Source organism: Chiloscyllium punctatum, chromosome 18, assembly GCF_047496795.1.
Source record: "Chiloscyllium punctatum isolate Juve2018m chromosome 18, sChiPun1.3, whole genome shotgun sequence".
Classification (NCBI taxonomy): Eukaryota; Metazoa; Chordata; class Chondrichthyes; order Orectolobiformes; family Hemiscylliidae; genus Chiloscyllium; species Chiloscyllium punctatum.
In genome coordinates this window covers 68,321,249-68,339,856 of record NC_092756.1, presented here as the reverse complement: position 1 = coordinate 68,339,856, position 18,608 = coordinate 68,321,249, and the positions used below count along the sequence as shown (strand labels likewise).

At 39.0% G+C, this 18,608-nt stretch overlaps 1 protein-coding gene across 5 annotated transcripts in view; it reads left to right on the top strand.

Annotated features, from left to right (window-relative positions):
* Positions 1-18,350, top strand: part of LOC140489164 (SUN domain-containing protein 2-like) — a 113,088-nt gene extending 94,738 nt beyond the window's left edge. For all 5 annotated transcript variants that reach the window (XM_072588400.1, XM_072588398.1, XM_072588402.1 and 2 more), the window contains 3 exons: positions 301-468; positions 10,439-10,528; positions 13,586-18,350. In XM_072588400.1, the coding sequence (XP_072444501.1) occupies positions 301-468; positions 10,439-10,528; positions 13,586-13,699 (372 nt within the window). In that variant the 3' untranslated portion in view covers positions 13,700-18,350. The remainder of the gene's footprint in view (positions 1-300; positions 469-10,438; positions 10,529-13,585) is intronic.
* The last annotated feature ends 258 nt before the right edge of the window (positions 18,351-18,608 follow it).

Sequence of the window (18,608 nt, the reverse complement as noted above, 5' to 3'; positions counted from 1 at the left end):
GTAATGCCACTTGGCAATTGCCCAATCCCCAATATCTCCACCTAATATAACTGTGTGTCAAATATTGCTTTATAATACTCTTCTGAAGAACCTTTGGGCATTTATGTTGGCTGTTGTATATTAGTACGAGTAGTCAATGGTCATAGAGACATCAGCAAATTCACTTAATGCCCGAATTTGATTGTTTTTTTTCCCCTGAAGCTAGGGAAAGGCAACGTGCATTAAAGTATGAATGAAGTAACCTTTAATGAAAAACTGCAGTCGTTTTGCTCATCGTCTTTGTCTTGTTCTCTCCTGCAGCCAGATGTTTATCCAGGGAACTGCTGGGCATTTAAAGGCTCACAAGGAAATGTTGTCATCCAGCTTGCTGCCCGGATCACACCCACCTCCTTTACTCTCGAGCACATTCCAAAGTCTATTGCTCTGCGTGGATCAATCAGCAGTGCACCACGTGACTTCTCTGTTTACGTAAGCAAAACAGGGTAAAATTTAAACATATGTTCATGATTAACTGCATTTGGAAGACTGCAGTTTGCCCAGTGACTCAGTAGACTCCAGTCAATGGATGTTTGGATATTAGTTGAAATATTAAGAGTGATGCCATTTAAACCAATCTCACATTTTTTATTGTTAATGGTCTCCATATATTCTGTTATGGGTTATTAGTCATTAACAAACCACAGTCTAATTCCCAAGGGAGATGGTATTTTAATTGTGCAGAGTAGTGTTTGAACATACACCAAGATGTAGACTATTTTCTTTCAGAATGTATCACTGGTCAGAATTCCGTTTCTGTTAATTTTGGTAATTACCAGCCTTGCGGAGGCGTGAAACATAAAGGAATGGAGAAAGAAGTGGGAATCATACAGTTGAAAGGAGATGAGAAAAATGACCATAAAATGCATTAAAAAGGAAGTGTGGATATGGTGAAGTGGAGATGGTTTCAGCAAGTAGACATAAGCATAAAGAGATGGCTGAGAAGAAGGAATATGATGGAAGCAGTGACAACCTGAATAGTTGAAAAGAGAGAAAAAACAGACAATACAGAGTATCAAAATACTGATAAGAAAGTTAGGGAGTAGGAAAGCCATGAGGTGTGAAGGAAGGAGAATTGGAGGGGGTAGACAAGTAATTGATACAAACACAACACAACACCAGGTTATAGTCCAACAGGTTTAATTGGAAGCACACTAGCTTTCGGAGCGATGCTCCTTCATCAGGTGACAATCGCCTGATGAAGGAGCGTCGCTCCGAAAGCTAGTGTGCTTCCAATTAAACCTGTTGGACTATAACCTGGTGTTGTGTGATTTTTAACTTTGTTCACCCCAGTCCAACACCGGCATCTCCAAATCATAGAGACAAACAGACATTGTTGTGAATACATGTCAGTTTCAAATAGGGCAAAAGAATGATCCCAAACCAAGTAGTAATTGTGTGAAACATGTCACTAATACATTTCTTAATAACAAGTTTTGTTTAGAGAATGTAATATGTCTCCTTTCCACCTACTACCCTTTTGTTCCAGCAGTCTCTCTTCATATATATTTTTTAAAATCAGCCACAACACATCTCCGAGGCAGGTCAATTTGAACATAGACCTTCAAACTCAGCAGTGTGTCTTTAGTTATTTAACCAACTTGTTCAGATATGTTATAACACACTTCCAGAGTAAGTGGGATTTGAACTCAAAACCTTCTGGTAGGGACATCACCGGAATCAGAGTCCTAGTTTCAACTCCCTACTCCACAGGTGTGTAATGACATATCAGACCATTGCTGATGTGTCTTTCTACACCTGTGAAGCACATGTGAGTTGAAACTAGGACTCTGATTCCAGAGGTGAGGACACAACCATTGTGTCATAAGAACCCTTTCAGTGTGTTTCTACAATATTTAAAAAATACTATCAAATAGATTAATGATGGAATCAAATCAAACCAAATTAATCTAACGTAACAAGTGTTAGCACAGGTCTGATACTTTGTATTTCTCATACAACACTTAGATCTATCCATCGTTATCAGCACATTTCCTTCTCCCAACCATACTCATACCTTCAATAATGATAATGACAACAAGAAGGGAGTCAGAACTCCTCCACATAGCGTTATCTTTTTAAAAAAAACACAAATATAAAACCAGAAGATTTGAGACAAAGAGAAGCATGAAAGATCAGAAGAGAAAAGTGATGATATAATGCACCAGACCAGACCCCCTCAAACTATTTTAAGGTGGGCTAGCCTTTAACCTTTTCTTGTTTTGAAGGCAGATGTGAGGTGTCGTGTTCCAGATATGACTGATCAAACGACTCAACATTAAGCAAAACACAATTAAATTAAATGCCATTGTTAAATACAAATAAAAGAGAGAGGAATTTAGAATAACTTAACTATTGGAAAACTTAACCAAAAAATAGATGCAATACCTATTACTAATTAACTATTCCAATTTAGCAACATCCCATAAATACACTCCTTAGCAAAAAAGAATCTATGTCTGAATTTGCCTTACATGTTGTTCTCCCATTCAGGACACAGAAACATCGAGAGAAGATTCAGAGTGAAGTTGCCAAGAGGCATTCACTGACCCTCCAGCTTTTTTGTTTGAAACCCCAAACAGCTTCCAATGCTAAAGCTAAAAATACACTAAAGTCTGGTCTGAGAGAGCTGGCTACACCCAGTTTACCTCCATTGTTCCAACCTTTTAAAGAAAATACATGAAGCCTTCATTAGTTGTTTACCTAAGTCATTTTCAGTTTTACACCTATGCCTTGCAACCTGTCATTTAAAAAAAAGACAATACAATCTTTTAAAGTGTCGGCATCATCACACCTCTTTCTTTTTTTAAAAAAAAGAACTATCAAGTTGGCTTCATTTTAAAAACTTAGACTTCCTCTACTAGTACACGATATGCAAACATTCACTACTACATTCTATTCCAGGCAGTTTACCCCTGTTAGCGAACCCCTCTGTCTTTCTTTAAGGTCACGACAATATATTGGCAGTTACATTTTCTCTTCCTACCAAGTGCATAATTTTCAAATTGAATGGCTGCAATAGTAAACTCATTCTAAACAGTCTGGAATTTTTATCCTTAATTTTCTCCAAAAACTTTAATGGGTTATTATCAGTATATACTATTGTCATAGACATATTTACAGGCAATATAAATGTTGCAATGTTGAGATGTCAACACCAAGCTCAAGGTTTTCTTCTCCATCATGTAATATTTCTGATGAGTATTCAATTTTCTGGAAAAATACCCAGTATCATCTTGTCTTGTAAGAGTACAGCACCAACAGCCACATCACTCACACCTTGAATGGTTTTGGGAAATTAGGGGTATGGCTAATACTGGAGTAGTGCTTAACACAACTTTTAGGCTGTAAAATGCCTTCTTATTGTCCACCATCCACCACTTCAGTAAGTCAGTCAGTGGAGCAACCACACTAAGATTTGGTGTGACCTTCTGATAAAACCCACCCAATCCCAAGGTTAAAAATCACACAACACCAGGTTATGGTCCAACAGGTTTAATTGGAAGTACTAGCTTTGAGCGCTGCTCCTTCATCAGGTGGTTGTGGAGGACACAATTGTAAGACACAGAATTTATAGCAGAAGTTTACAGTGTGATGTAACTGAAATTATACATTGAAAAATACCTTATTGTTTGAGTCTTTCATCAGTTCAAATACCATGATAGTTTTACTTCTTTCATACGTAAATCACAAAACTTTTTTTAAAAGTTACATTCTCAGGTTAACTGTGACAATTGGTGTTAGCCAGATAATATATTGAAGGTGTTGGCCCCCTGTGTTCTCTGTCTGTGCCATAATGTTTAGACAGATTCTAATCTAAAATGTGAGTTAACAGAGTCTTGCATGGATTCATGCAGTTTTTGAACAAAGTACAATGTAACTCTGCAAGTATAAATTCACCCCACAAACGTATATGTATGCATGTGGGTTTTTGTGTGTGCGTGTTCCAGTTTATGTCCAGTGAAAAAAGTCCCAGTCTTTCTAATCTACTTTTATATCTCAAACCCTCTATTCCTGGCAACATCCTGGTAAATCTTTTCCGAGCCCTCTTCAGTTTAATAATATCTTTCCTATAACAGGACAACAAGAACTACACACCTATTCCAGAACAGGTCTCACCAACATCCTGTACAATCTCAACAATTATGTCCCAACTCCTACACTCAAAAGTCTGAGCAATGAAGGCAAGCATGCTCAATGCCGCTTTAACCACACTGTCTATGTGTGACACAAGCTTCAAAGAATTATTTACCTGAACCCCTGTTCTATATGATTACCCAGCCCTACCATTAATTGTATAAGTCATGTCCTTGTTTGTTTTACCAAAATGCAATTCCTCATTTCATCAAACTTAAACTGCATCTGCTACTCCTCAGCCCATTGACCAAGATCTCTTTGTAATCTTAGATAATCATTATACCACCAATTTTTTGGTGTCATTTGCAAACTTTTAGTGTCATCTCTATAAATGACAAATGAAAGTGGGCCTAGTACTGGTCTCTGTGGAACACCACTGGCCATAAACCTCCAGTCCAAACAACAATACTCCAACACCATCCTATATCTTCTACCATAAGATCATTTCGTATCCAATGGGCAAGCTCATCCTGAAATCATGTGACCTACCCTAACTAATTTGTCTACTTTGTGGCACCTTGTCTACCACTCTGCCTTCATCAATCTTTTTGGTTACCGAGTTTTGAGAAGTTTTGGTTACTTCCTCAAGAAACTCAATCAGGCTTTAGATTAGATTAGATTACTTACAATGTGGAAACAGGCCCTTTGGCCCAACAAGTCCACACTGACCTGCCGAAGAGCAACCCACCCAGACCCATTTCCCCTACATTTACTCCTTCACCTAATATTATGGGCAATTTTGCATGGCCAATTCACCTAACCTGCACATTTTTGTGGAAGGAAACTGGAGCACCCAGAGGAAACCCACGCAGACACTGGGAGAATGTGCAAACTCCACACAGATAGTCACCTGAGGTGGGAATTGAACCCGGGTCTCTGGCGCAGTGTTAACTGCTGTGCCACCGTGCCGCCCAGGCTTGTGAGACATTATTTCCCTTGCACAAAACCATGCTGACTATTCCTAATCAATTCTTGCCTCTCCAACTGCATAATTCCTATCTTTCAGAATCACCTCCAAAAGCTGAGTTGTCTATAGTTTCCAGGCTTCTCCTTCCAGCCTTTCTTAAACAATGGCACAACATTGGGTCACTTTCCAGTATTTCCCCTTTTATAGATGATACAAATATTTCTGCTAGGGGCTGTGCAATTTCTTCCCTAATGTCCACCAACATCCAGGGATACACTTGATCCGGTCCTGGAACTTTACCTACCTTCTATTTTCTCTAAGATCTCCAGCACTTTCTTCTGTAATGTGAACTGTTTTCAAAGCATCAATATTTATTTTCCCGAGTTCTCTTTTTTCTTTGTCAACAGTAAAAGCTGATGTGAAATATTCATTTAATATCTCTCCCATTTCCTAAAGTTCAACACAAAGACAATCTTGTTTATCTTTAAGGGATCCTCCTCTCTCTCTAGTTGCTCTCTTGCTCTTAATCCAAAAAGATTCTACATATACATTATCTTTAACCTTATCTGCCAAGGCTATCTCATATCCCCTCTTTGCCTTCTTGGATTTCCTGCGTAAGAGTGCCGCTACTTTTTTTATATATACTCTTCAAGAGATTCAGTTGCTCCATCAGTTTTCTGCATATATGATTCCTTTTTATTCTTGACTAGAACTTTAATATTTCTGATGTGGAGGTACCTCTTTTGGACTGGGGTGGACAAAGTTAAAAATTGCACAGCACCAGGCTGTCAGCTATCCAATGGAGTGGCACTCCGAAAGCTAGTAGTTCTAAATAGGCCTGTTGGACTAAAACCTGGGAGAAAGTAAGGACTGCAGATGCTGGAGATCAGAGTCGAGAGTGTGGTGCTGGAAAAGCACAGCAGGTCAGGCAGCATCCGAAGAGCAGGAGAATTGACATTTCGTGCATAAGCCCTTCATCAGGCAAAGATTTCAGAGTGGGACTTAGTCCGAGATCACTAAGTTTAGTAATCAGTCTCGAGGGGATAATGGTGTTGACTACAGTGCAGCCTTCAATGAGTAGGATTCTTACATAGCTGTTCTTGGTGTCAAGATGTTCGAGGGAGGAGTGAAGGGCAAGTGATATACTATCTGACATGGATCTGTTGGTCCGATAGGCAAATTGGAGTGGGTCAAGAGTTGGTGTGGAGGCTGGAGTTGATTTAATGCCATAAGTTAGCATGCAGTTAGTTGGCATTTGAGGCTGAATGCAATGTTAGCATTCATTTCAAAAGGACTGTTAATACAAGAGCAGACTAGTAGCAGGACTTCTGTTGAGGCTGTATAAGGCTCTGGTCACACTGCATTTGGAACATTGTGAGCAGTTTTGGCCTACATATCTAAGGAAGGATGTGCTAGTGTTGGAAGAAGTCCAGAGGTGGTTTACAAGAATGCTTCCAGGGATGAAAGGCTCATATTATGAGGAGCAGTTGAAGACTCCAGGTCTGTATTTGATGGAGCTTAGAAAGGATGAGCGAACTCTCATTGAAACTTAACAGAATGTTCAGACACCTGGATAGGATGGAAATGAGAAGATGTTTCCACTTGTCAGAGAGACTTGGAATTGAGGACACAGCCTCAGAGTGAAGGGATTACCTTTTAGAACTGAGATGAGGACAAATTTGTTAAACTATGGAATTCATTGCTGCAGAAGGCATGGAGGCCAAGTTGTTGAGTGTATTTAAAACAGAAACAGGTCTAGATTCGTACGGGGATCAAAGGTTACTGTGAGAAGGTAAGAGAATGGGGAACATAGAAGTGATCATCGAAATGGCCTAATTCTATTGCTCTATCTTATGATCTAGTGGTACACATACTGATGTGAAGGTGCTGGTGTGGGTCTGGGATAGAACATAGAACAGTACAGCACAGAACAGGCCCTTCAGCCCACTATGTTGTGCTGACCACTGATCCTCATGTATGCACCCTCAAATTTCTGTGACCATATGCATGTCCAGTAGTCTCTTAAATGTCCCCAATGACCTTGCTTCCACAACTGCTGCTGGCAATGCATTCCATGCTCTCACAACTCTGTGTAAAGAACCCACCTCTGACATTCCCTCTATACTTTCCTCCAACCAGCTTAAAACTATGTCCCCTCGTGTTAGTCATTTCTGCACTGGGAAATAGTCTCTGGCTATCGACTCTATCTATGCCTCTCATTATTTTGTATACCTCAATTAGGTCCCCTCTCCTCCTCCTTTTCTCCAATGAAAAACGTCCGAGCTCAGTCAACCTCTCTTCATAAGATAAGCCCTCCAGTCCAGGCAGCATCCTGGTAAACCTCCTCTGAACCCTCTCCAAAGCATCCACATCTTTCCTATAATAGGGCGACCAGAACTGGACACAGTATTCCAAGTGCGATCTAACCAAAGTTTTTTATAGAGCTGCAACAAGATCTCACGACTCTTAAACTCAGTCCCCCTGTTAATGAAAGCCAAAACACCATATGCTTTCTTAACAACCCCGTCCACTTGGGGTGGCCATTTTAAGGGATCTACGTACCCGCACACCAAGATCCCTCTGTTCCTCCACACTGCCAAGAATCCTATCCTTAATCCTGTACTCAGCTTTCATATTCGACCTTCTAAAATGCATCACCTTGCATTTATCCAGGTTGAACTCCATCTGCCATCTCTCAGCCCATCTCTGCATCCTGTCAATGTCCGGCTGCAGCCTACAACAGCCCTCTATACTGTCAACGACACCTCCAACCTTTGTGTCATCTGCAAACTTGGTGACCCATCCTTCAATCCCCTCATCCAAGTCAGTAATAAAAATTACCAACAGTAGAGGCCCAAGGACAGAACCCTGTGGAACACCACTCACCACAGACTTCCAGGCAGAATATTTTCCTTCTATTACCACTCGTTGTCTTCTGCTGGCCAGCCAATTCTGTATCCAGACAGCTAAGTTCCTCTGTATCCCATTTCTCCTGACCTTCTGAATGAGCCAACCATGGAGAACCTTATCAAATGCCTTGCTGAGGTCCATATACACCACATCCACAGCTCGACCCTCATCAACTTTTCTAGTCACATCCTCAACGAACTCTAAGGTTTGTGAGGCATGACTTGCCCCCCTCAAAGCCGTGTTGACTGCATTTAATCAAGCCATGCTCTTCCAAATGGTCATAAATCCTATCCCTCCGAATCCTTTCTAACACCTTGCAGACGACAGATATGAGACTTACTGGTCTGTAATTGCCAGGGATTTCCCTATTTCCTTTCTTGAAGAGAGGAATTATATTTGCCTCCCTCCAGTCCTCAGGTATGACTGAGCGAGATTGCAAAGATCTTCGCAAGTGGCGAAGCAATTGCATTTCTCATTTCCCAAAGCAGGGAATCGCCGAGGACAATCTGGTCCGGGCCTGGCAACTTGTCAATCTTAATGTTTGACAAAATTTTCAGCACATCAGCTTTCTCTATCTCTATCCATTCCAGCATGCACACCTGCTCTTCAAAGGTTTCATTCACTACAAAGTTTGTTTCTTTTGTAAAGACAGAAGCAAAAAACTAATTTAGGGCTTCCCCTACCTCCTCAGACTCCACACACCCATTCCCTATGCTATCCCTGATCGGCCCTACTCTTTCTTTGACCATTCTCTTAATCCTCACATAAGTGTAAAATGCCTTTGTGTTCTTCCTTATCCATTCTGCCAAGCCTTTCTCGTGTCCCCTCCTGGCTCTCTTCAGACCATTTTTGAGCTCCTTTCTCGCCTGCCTGAAATCCTCTAGAGCGGAGCTTGACCCTAGCTTCCTCCACCTTATGTAAGCTACCTTTTTCCTTTTGACGAGAAGCTCCACCGCTCTCATCATCCAAGGTTCCTTTATCTTACCACTTCTTGTCACTCTCAGAGGGAATACTTATTCATCACTTGCAACAACTGTTCCTTAAACAGTCTCCACGTGTCTATAGTGCCTTTACCATGGAACAACTGCTCCCAATCCGTGCTTCCTAACTAATCACATCATCGTTTCCTCTTCCCCAATTAAATATCCTCCCATTTTGCCTAATCCTCTCCTTCTCCATAGCTATGTAGAATGTGAGGCAGTTGTGGTCACTATCTCCGAAATGCTCTTCCACCACAAGATCTGATACCTGTTCTGGTTCGTTTCCGAGCACCCCTCTCCCCTCGTTGGCCTGTCAACGTACTGAGTTAGGAAACCCTCCTGAACACACCTTACAAAAACAGCTCCATTCAAATCTTCTGCTCGAAGGAGGTTCCAATCAATATTGGGAAAGTTAAAGTCACCCATTACAACAACCCTACTATGTCCACACTTTTCCAAAATCTGCCGACCTATGCTTTCTTCCATCTCCCTGCTGCTATTGGGGGGGGCCTGTAGTAAACCCCTAATGAGGTGACTGCTCCCTTGCTGTTCCTAATTTCCACTCATACTGACTCGATAGGCAGATCTTCCTCGACAATGGAAGCTTCTGTAGCTGTGATACTCTCTGATTAGTAGTGCTACACCCCCTCCTCTTTTTTTTTCCCTCCTCCCTATTCTTTTTAAATGCTCTAAACCCTGGAACATCCAGCAACCATTCCTGCCCCTGAGAAACCCATGTCTCTGTTATGGCCACAGCATCATAGCACCAGGTACTGATCCATGCTCTAAGTTCATCACTTTTATTTCTGATACTCCTTGCGTTAAAGCAAACACACTTTAACTGATCCCTTGGTTCCTTCCCAGGAAAATCTTTTCCACTAGCTGGTCTACCTCTTGCTATTGCCTCATCTGCATCAACTCTCACCTCTGGTATACAGCTCAGGTTTCCCCCCCCCCCCCCCCCCCCGCCGCCATGCTAGTTTAAACCCTCTCGAGCAAACCTTCCACCCAAGACATTGGTCCCCTTCCAGTTCAGATGCAACCCATCCTTCTTGTACAGGTCCCACCTGTAGACAAAGGTAGACAAAGTTTAAAAATCTCACAACACCAGGTTATAGTCCATTGACTTATCTGTACAAAAATGAATAATTTACAGATTTTGCCCAGGATTTAAATTACAGCAATCAGTAAACCAGAGCATTTGCTCATGAAACAATTACACCTTGTATCATGTATGTGCATATCATAGCATGTTCTAGTCATTTGTACATGAAATTAGGTGCTAGCACAAAGAGCAGCAAATGCAATTCTTACTCTTGAACTTGCTATGAAGAATATCATCCCAAGATTGATCAGTTGTCAATGTTTGAAGTTAGAAGGAGCAAAATGTTCACTACTGTTCGTGGGAGGATGTGTGTGGAGTTATAGAGGATATTTAATTTCTGTGATTGTTTCCACTTTTCCACAGGGTCTAGATGAGATTCGAGAAGAAGGGCTCCTATTAGGACATTACACATACGACGAGGATGGGGATTCAATACAAACATTTCAAGCCCAGGTAAACCTATAAGTTTTCAGACAAAGCTATTCAATTCATCATATTAGTGCCATATCTTTTCCAGAATAGTGCTCTTTCATCATATCTTCCTTCCTCTACTTCAAATATTTGTCCATCTTTCTCCTAAAGTATGGCTTCTCCATGCACTTACCGGTAATTTAGAACCCAAATCTACCATGTCATAAATGTCTTCCTATTGATATTCAAATGTTTGTTTCACATTGATTTCAGGTTTTGGTGTTGAGCTGTACTTCACACTTGATTTAATGTCATTTGGATGTTTGCTCTTGATAGAGGCTTCAGAGAAATCCAAACTCGTGAGAATGAATTCAGCTTGGTGTTTAGGAAGGCCCCTTACTTGAAGAAAGGCATATTGGCATGCTACAGGCAATTCTGGTCTCCCTGCTATAGGAAGGAAGTTGTGAAACTTGGAAGGGTTCTGAACAGATTTGCAAGAATGTTACTAAAGTTGGAGACTTTGAGTTATAGTGAGAGGCTGAATAGACTGGGGTTATTTTCCCTAGAGCATCAGAGGCTGACAGGTGACCTTGTAGAGCTTTATAAAATCATGACTGGTGTGGATAGGGTGAATAGACAAGGTCTTTTCTCTGGGCTGGTGGTGTCCAGAACTAGAGAGTGTAGGTTTAATGTGAGAGGGGAAAGATTTAAAAGGATCCAAAGGGCAACTTTTTCTCACAGAGGAAGATGCGTGTATAGAATAAGCTGCCAGAGCAAGTGATGGAGGTTGGTACAATTACAACATTTAAAAGGCATCTGGATAGGTACATGAGTAGGAAGGGTTTATTTATATGGATATGGGCCAAATGGGGCTAAATTTATTTAGGATAGCTGGTCAACATGGACGCGTTGGACCATGCTGTATATTTCTCTTTGGCATTGGAGGCGGTCTAGATAAGGTTCACCAAGGTATGGAGGAACAGTCTTGTGAGAAAAGGTTGAGTAGTTTTTGCCTGTACTCATTGGCACTGAGAAGAATGAGAAGTGTCTTTTATTGAAACATACAAAATTCTTAGGCATTTGACTGGGTAGGTGCAGATAGGTCATTTCCCTTGTGGGAGAATCTGAAACCAGAGGGCATGACCTCCAAATAAGGGGGTGACAGATTTAAGACAGATGTGGGGGAATTTCTTTTCTCAGATGGTAGTGAATCTCAACTCCTGTTTTACTACACAGGGCTGCCAAGGTTGGGTCATTACGTTCGAGGCTGAAATAGATTTTTAATCAGTAAGGAAATTAATCACTGGAAAAGGAAGGAAAGTGAGGTTCAGGATTATCCGATTACTGAACAGACTGAATGAGCTGAATGGCTTACATCTGCTCCAACGACTCATGATCTTATTTTTGCTTCTACAATGCTGTGCTGTGTATTTGTGTACATTTTATAATTCATTTCCCACTTTGGCAATTTTACATTTTATATCAAGTTAACTCCTGCTGTGTTTGAATTCACTCAAAATAGAGGTTCAGCTCATTTGCTCATCAAAAAGATATCTGATTTCCTGCATTTTGTGCCTGAAACCATGCATGGATATACCTCAAGAAGATCTCATGTTAACAATTCCAAATTGCCCATCAATTCAGATTGGCAGATTGTGACTCAACATCCAGCAGCAGATGCTGACAGTGAGGGAGAGTGAGATTTTTAATCAGTATGGCAGTAGAAGGTTATGTGGAATAGGCAGGAAAGTGGAGCACAAAGGTAATTTGGGTATTATTTAAAAATTACATTTCACTTGAAAATATTTCATAATACACATTGGTTTCACTTTATTTATGGGTGCTCCATTGTTGTTGAGTTTAGCTTAGTCAGAACTAAATTTACTGGTACAACTCAGTTGGCACACATTGATGTATTCCTGTATTGTGAAAGGAACTATGATTTTTTTTCTTGGCTTTTTCTTGAATATTCTTTGTACCAAGTCTAATTTTGTACTTGCTACTCTGTGGAACATGGCTGATCTTGTAGGCTCTCCCTTCTATGCTGTGTCAACGATATTGTCTGAAAACCATCTCCGTAAAGGTAACTGAAATGTTGTAGGTGAATTCAAGGCCATATAAGGATTCTAGGAGAAAGTGAGGACTGCAGATGCTGGAGATCAGAGCTGAAAATGTGTTGCTGGAAAAGCGCAGCAGGTCAGGCAGCATCGAAGAAGCAGGAGAATCGATGTTTCGGGCATGAGCCCTTCAGGATTCCTGAAGCTGTGCTTTTCCAGCAACACATTTTCAGCATATAAGGATTCTGCCAGCCAACACTCCAAGATGGGTACATGTTTGGACATTGTCAACATTTGAAAAAATAATATTAAGATACACACCTTTGGCAAGAGATGAAAAGGAATAGCTGTGTGACACTTCAATAAAGTTGTACTTTTCATTTTAATCTTATACTAAAATGGTGAATCCAGCCCAAGTCTGACATGTCTGGCAAATATGTGAGATTGACTGACAAAAATATTCATAATTAATTTAACATTGCCTAATGAGAAACCTCATCACTATGAAAATAAAGCCTAGCTATAAAATTCGTTTGATCAAAATTGATTTGAAAAAGTTTATTTTGTCTTAGGGTTCAGTCAGTTTCCAGGCCAACTATCCCAGTAGCATGTTATGAACACTAGGCGCTTTGCCAATTACATATCTGCATAAGAAACGTTGTGGTCTCTGATTAAATCTAATAGTGAAAATTTGTAAATTGTAGATGTATAGCAAAATATGAAAGTTCTCAATCTGTCATTCTGCCAACAACTGTATCACTTTTGATCCCATATTTGCATTTGTGGTCCTGCATTTCTTCCGTGCCTACAATCTTTTTGAAAAACCTGGGATGTTAAAGTCATTTTCTGAATGTAAGGTAATATAGAACAGCACATCCTGTAACTCCTTGAGTGGACCAGATGTGATAGTTGGATGTTATTTGGAACTTTAGGCCATGCTTCAAACTGTTGCTGGATAACTGATCTACCAATGGTATCATCATGCTGAACCACTAGCTTCATGATGTGCCTTAATGTCTTTTGTTTATTTATACCTTTTCAGAATAAAGAACTTGGAACATTTCAAGTCATTGAGCTGAGGGTAAATAGCAATTGGGGACATCCTGAGTATACCTGCCTCTATCGATTCCGTGTCCATGGAGAGCCAGTGAAGTAATGTTGGGAGACCGAGACCCTGCCCTGTAGGACATGTTTGGGCAGCATTTCAAGGACCTATTCTGTATAGTTTTTCCACATATCTGAAGTTACAGTACTGGATACTGTTCTACCATTCAAACCTTGCTCTGTGCTTTTGTTGCAAATAGGAATGGAAGCACTGTTTTTCTGGAAATAACAACAAAGGTATTTGGAACTAGAAAATATCGAAAAGAAACTTTTGTCTCAATTTTGGGATTGTCTTTCCAGTTTACTACCTGAGATGTGAATAAATCGGCAAAGAGTGGATGGATGAAATCTGCTGGATAAGAAATCATCCCTTTCACAAGACAACCTTCACATGCCCATCAGGTCATCTTAATGGCAAAGTCCAAGCACCCACCTCCATTATGGATCTTGGGATACACTAAGAAAATTTTAAACTTTGTTCTGGTATTGCAAGTAATCTAGATATTCAAATTTTAATTCCATACATTTAAATTAAAGTTTTAGTTCCTGACAGCTACAACTATAAAATAAGATGGCAAACTTTGCTTCTACTAGCCTTTAAACATGGTGAAAGACCACATGCTCCCATAATGTATAATAACTGAAAATGATGTTTGTGTTCATCTAGACACAGTTATCCTTTACATCTGATCAGTCCCCACAAACCCCTCACATATGTTTCACTATCAGGATGGAGAGATGCAGGTATTGCCTCCCAGGAATATAATGTTGATACTGGCTAAGCACACTTCAGGTTACTACAGCTCTGATCGTGTCCAATTGGATAGCTGTTTCTCAGGACTAATGTGATTAAGATGATTGGCAGGGAGCTGAATTGTAACAAAAATGAACATTCCGTCCATCAAGCTCTTTAACTGGAAATATTACGCACGCCAAACAGCATTGCACAAGGATCCTTGACATATGGAAGAATTACTCTCCTCTAAAATTCTTAGCATTTGTATCTTAATGTATATGCTTCAAAGAGAGACATTCATGAGCAAATTTCAATTGTAAATTGTTAAAACCTAAGATCTAACATTCTAAAGTGATGATGTTTGTACTTAGCAAGTGGCAAACACAGACAAGTCAGAAATCATGTTACTTTTGCTATCTTTAGTTGCTCTGAATGTATTAAGAAACAACCACATATGAATGAGATTGATGTGAACCCATACTAGTTAGGATGCTGGGTAGTTCTTTAAAATACATTTGAGCACAATCCAGCAGCTTTTGTAATCTGCTGAAATACCACACATTACCAGTTATTAAATTTCAGTTATTAATTTGCTAATGGAGAGATACCCACCTTTGCGTTTGAAAGTCCAGTAATATAACTACTTGGCTGTTCTGCTCAATATCATGTTGAGTAATGCTTCTTCAGAATTCTTAATATGCCCACTTTCATTCACTGTTGTAAAGGGCTAGTTGAGGCTCTATTGCACATATCAATAGGTACAACACCATGCTTGCATTTTTAAGCCATCTAGTACTTTTACCGTTTTGGCTGCTTAATATGGTACAGAGCGCAGAATAATATTATCCAGTTTATAATTTATCTTTCTTGTATTTTAAGGAATTTGGTACCAATCCTTCCCAAATCCCAAACCCAGAACCAAGAGTGTGATGAAAATAATTTTGTGATGAAAGATAGAAGTCTTTCTTGAGTGCCATAATTGTACTGCTGTAAATATCATCATTGCCCATTTCACACCTAATCTGTTAAACATGAACAAAGCTCTTTACAATAGACCAGAATTGATCTTCAATTGTTAGGTTTGCTAGGCTGTTTTTAAGAAAATTGTTAGCTCTGGTACAAGCCTTTAAAGGTCAACGTGACAGTATTAAGAATATATAAGTATGTTTTGATGAAATATTTTCTTTAATCATTAAAATTAACCAATGTTATGGAGCAACAAGAATTGATCACAACTTTTCATTTCAATATCAAATGTGGTATAATAGAAATGATGTCAATGATTTACTACTGGATAATACTGAGGACCTTTTTTTTTCTGTTCTATTATTGTATAGAACAGAAATCAAAGGACCAAATCTGTAGTAGACAATTTTCTTTATTCTCTTCAGACCTTTAATGCATGTTTATGTAATTAGCATTCAATGTGTTTGTTTCTAAAGTGCAATACTCACTTGCATTTGCAGAAAAGGTTCTTTATTGATATTTATTATTTGATATTTCTAATGTAACATTGTGCTGTTAAATTGCATGCTTATTAAGCTAGTTGATCTTAAAAATGTCACTTCTGTAAAATGTCCAGGAAATAGTGCAGTTTTATTGTTGTAGTCAGGCTGCTGAAGGAAACCTGTGGTTGTGTTTAAGCCACTGGCCCAGTTTAGAAAACAGCCATGTTCACTGTATTGGCATGACCTGCTTTCAGTTTTAGTATTGACAGTTTGTGACACTACATCTCAAATGGCTCAGCAAGACAGATCATATTTGAGGTGCATAGTTTAGACTGTTTCAACTGCCAAATATTTTTGATGTCACTCTCTCTGAATTACCTGTGGAATGTTTACCATAATAATGGTACTAAACAAATTCAAATTATCAATTTCAAGCACGGGCACGATTTGCTAGTAATGTTGGAACATTGAAATTTCTTTGATTTAAACCATCCGATTTACAATTCGTTAAGTTCCAACTTTTATTTAACATGCTGCCATTGTACATTATCCAAAGAAATGAGTTAAATGGGTTTTCAAATGAAATATATAGAAAGTATGCTAGCTTACTCACTAAAATTAAAAGGTATCCCTTCTGACATACTTTGTCACTGCTTAGCTATCCCGTAATATGTCTGATTTTTTTCTTTAGTTTCTGTAGAAGGTATAACTGAATTGGTCAAGAAAGGCCAGACACAGATTTACATGTTGGACAGGCAAGGCAAAGAAAAGACAAGTTATTTTTTTGCTTTCATGATTTTTAAAAGCCAAACAATTCACAATCTTTGAGTAAAGCTCTGCCTTCATTCATTCCTGATATCATTAATGCTGTTCAAAAAGCATTCTCATATTATCCTTTTGAGGTACATTAGTCTCTTTCAGATCATTTAAGATTAACCTTTCACTGGTTACAGAGGAAATTAGGTTATAAGGAATAAATATTAAATAGTTTCATACCCAGGCATCAAAACAGAAATTGCTGGAAAATCTCAACTGGGTCTGGCAGCATCTGTGGAGGGAAATCAGAGTTAATGTTTCAGTTCCGGTGACCGATCTTCAGCACTTTTTAAAAATTTCTCTCCACAGATGCTGCCAGCAATTTCTGCTTTTGAATCTGATTTCCAGCGTCTGCTGTCCTCTTGGTTTCATATACAAGCAATTGGTGTACGAACTTAGAATAACATCATGCACTATCTTGATAATAGGCAGTAGAAACGGGCTGGATAAAAGTGTCTTTTGAGTATAACATGATTCAATGTGAAAATCACTTCAGGAAATTTTAAGGTTGCACTAATTGGCATCTGATGTAATAAATGAAGCAGCAAGTAGCTAATGCTTTTGAAGAATGGCCTGGGAATTACAAATGATGAGTGTCCAGAGTAAAGGAATTTCCATTCCTCACAATTTAACATCAAACTCCTTGGCAAGCAGTAAGAGAAATATTGCAAATGTAGATGTAAATGAAAAGCTGCAACACCTCCCATAAATTAGATGCAACGAAAACAATTTGAGGGAGCTTGAAGGAATCTCAAATCAACACATGCTGCAGAAGAGAGACTTTGATTTTTCATTCTTGTAAAACTGCACCCCCCTCCAGCTGGGTCGAACAGTTCTTTTCCTCATCCATGAAATCTAATAGCACATTTCACCGTTAAGTTACTGATTTACCACAGCCAGTGTCTGCATCACGTTTATTTATGCAAGTGGAATAAGAATAGCGCAAGCCACGAAGTGACAAGTAATTTATTTTAATGACTTGCAGCATTAGCTGAGTATATCAGTAGTATTGAACAACATTTGCACTGCCATGCGACTGCACTGCTCATAAGCACCTTTAAGATGTTTAAGTCATCATTAACACATTTTCAAAAAAGATTGAAAGAGAAACCACCACAAGTATTGGAGCTGTTGACAGCCTTGTATTTAAAATATAGACTTATTATTGACAGGGTTACGCCTAACAATATATGGATATTAAATATAGAAAAGGGTACTTTATTTTAGATGTAGTTTATAAAATACTCTTGCAGCTAAAAAAAATGCAAGCATTGCAATATAGATTTTTCATAGCTAAGGCATCCATCCTGTGCAAGTCAGAAGTTTTAAACCATTCAAACTATATTATGTCTATCCACCACTATCTCTAATACATGATATTGACCATGCTTTAATTCCTGTTCATCACATGAGACTATTGTTACTTCAGATTTAAACTGAAATACAACAGCTTTAAATTGTTTCTGGATACTTCACTTTGTTTGCAATTAAAAAAACACCAAGATGAGCATTTTAATGTTTATTTTATTTCTTGTATTGAGATGATCAGTTCTACCATGATGTAACTATTGGATACAAATGCAAGTATTTTTAGAGCATAAAAGGATTCTGGAATTTATTTTTGTATGCTTCCCTCTAACTTAAATCACTATTGTTTTATTATAATTTGCATTGCATAAAAATAAAGCTACAAATACATTTAACAGTTCTGATGTACTTTTGCATGTTAAAATTAAAAAGTGCAAAACATTCAATGGTAGATTTCTCAAACTGGGTATGAGTAGAAACTATTCTCTAGATCAATGACACCCAAGTTTTGAAATGTTCCTCAGGCCCATTTAGCCTAAACACAGGGCCAGAATTAGCTTGGAGTGATGGATGTTTTACAAGGCAGATTTTCCACTCTGCACTGTTTGGACAGGAAATTGATTGTAGACGTTGAGCTCTGACTTCAGCCTTAT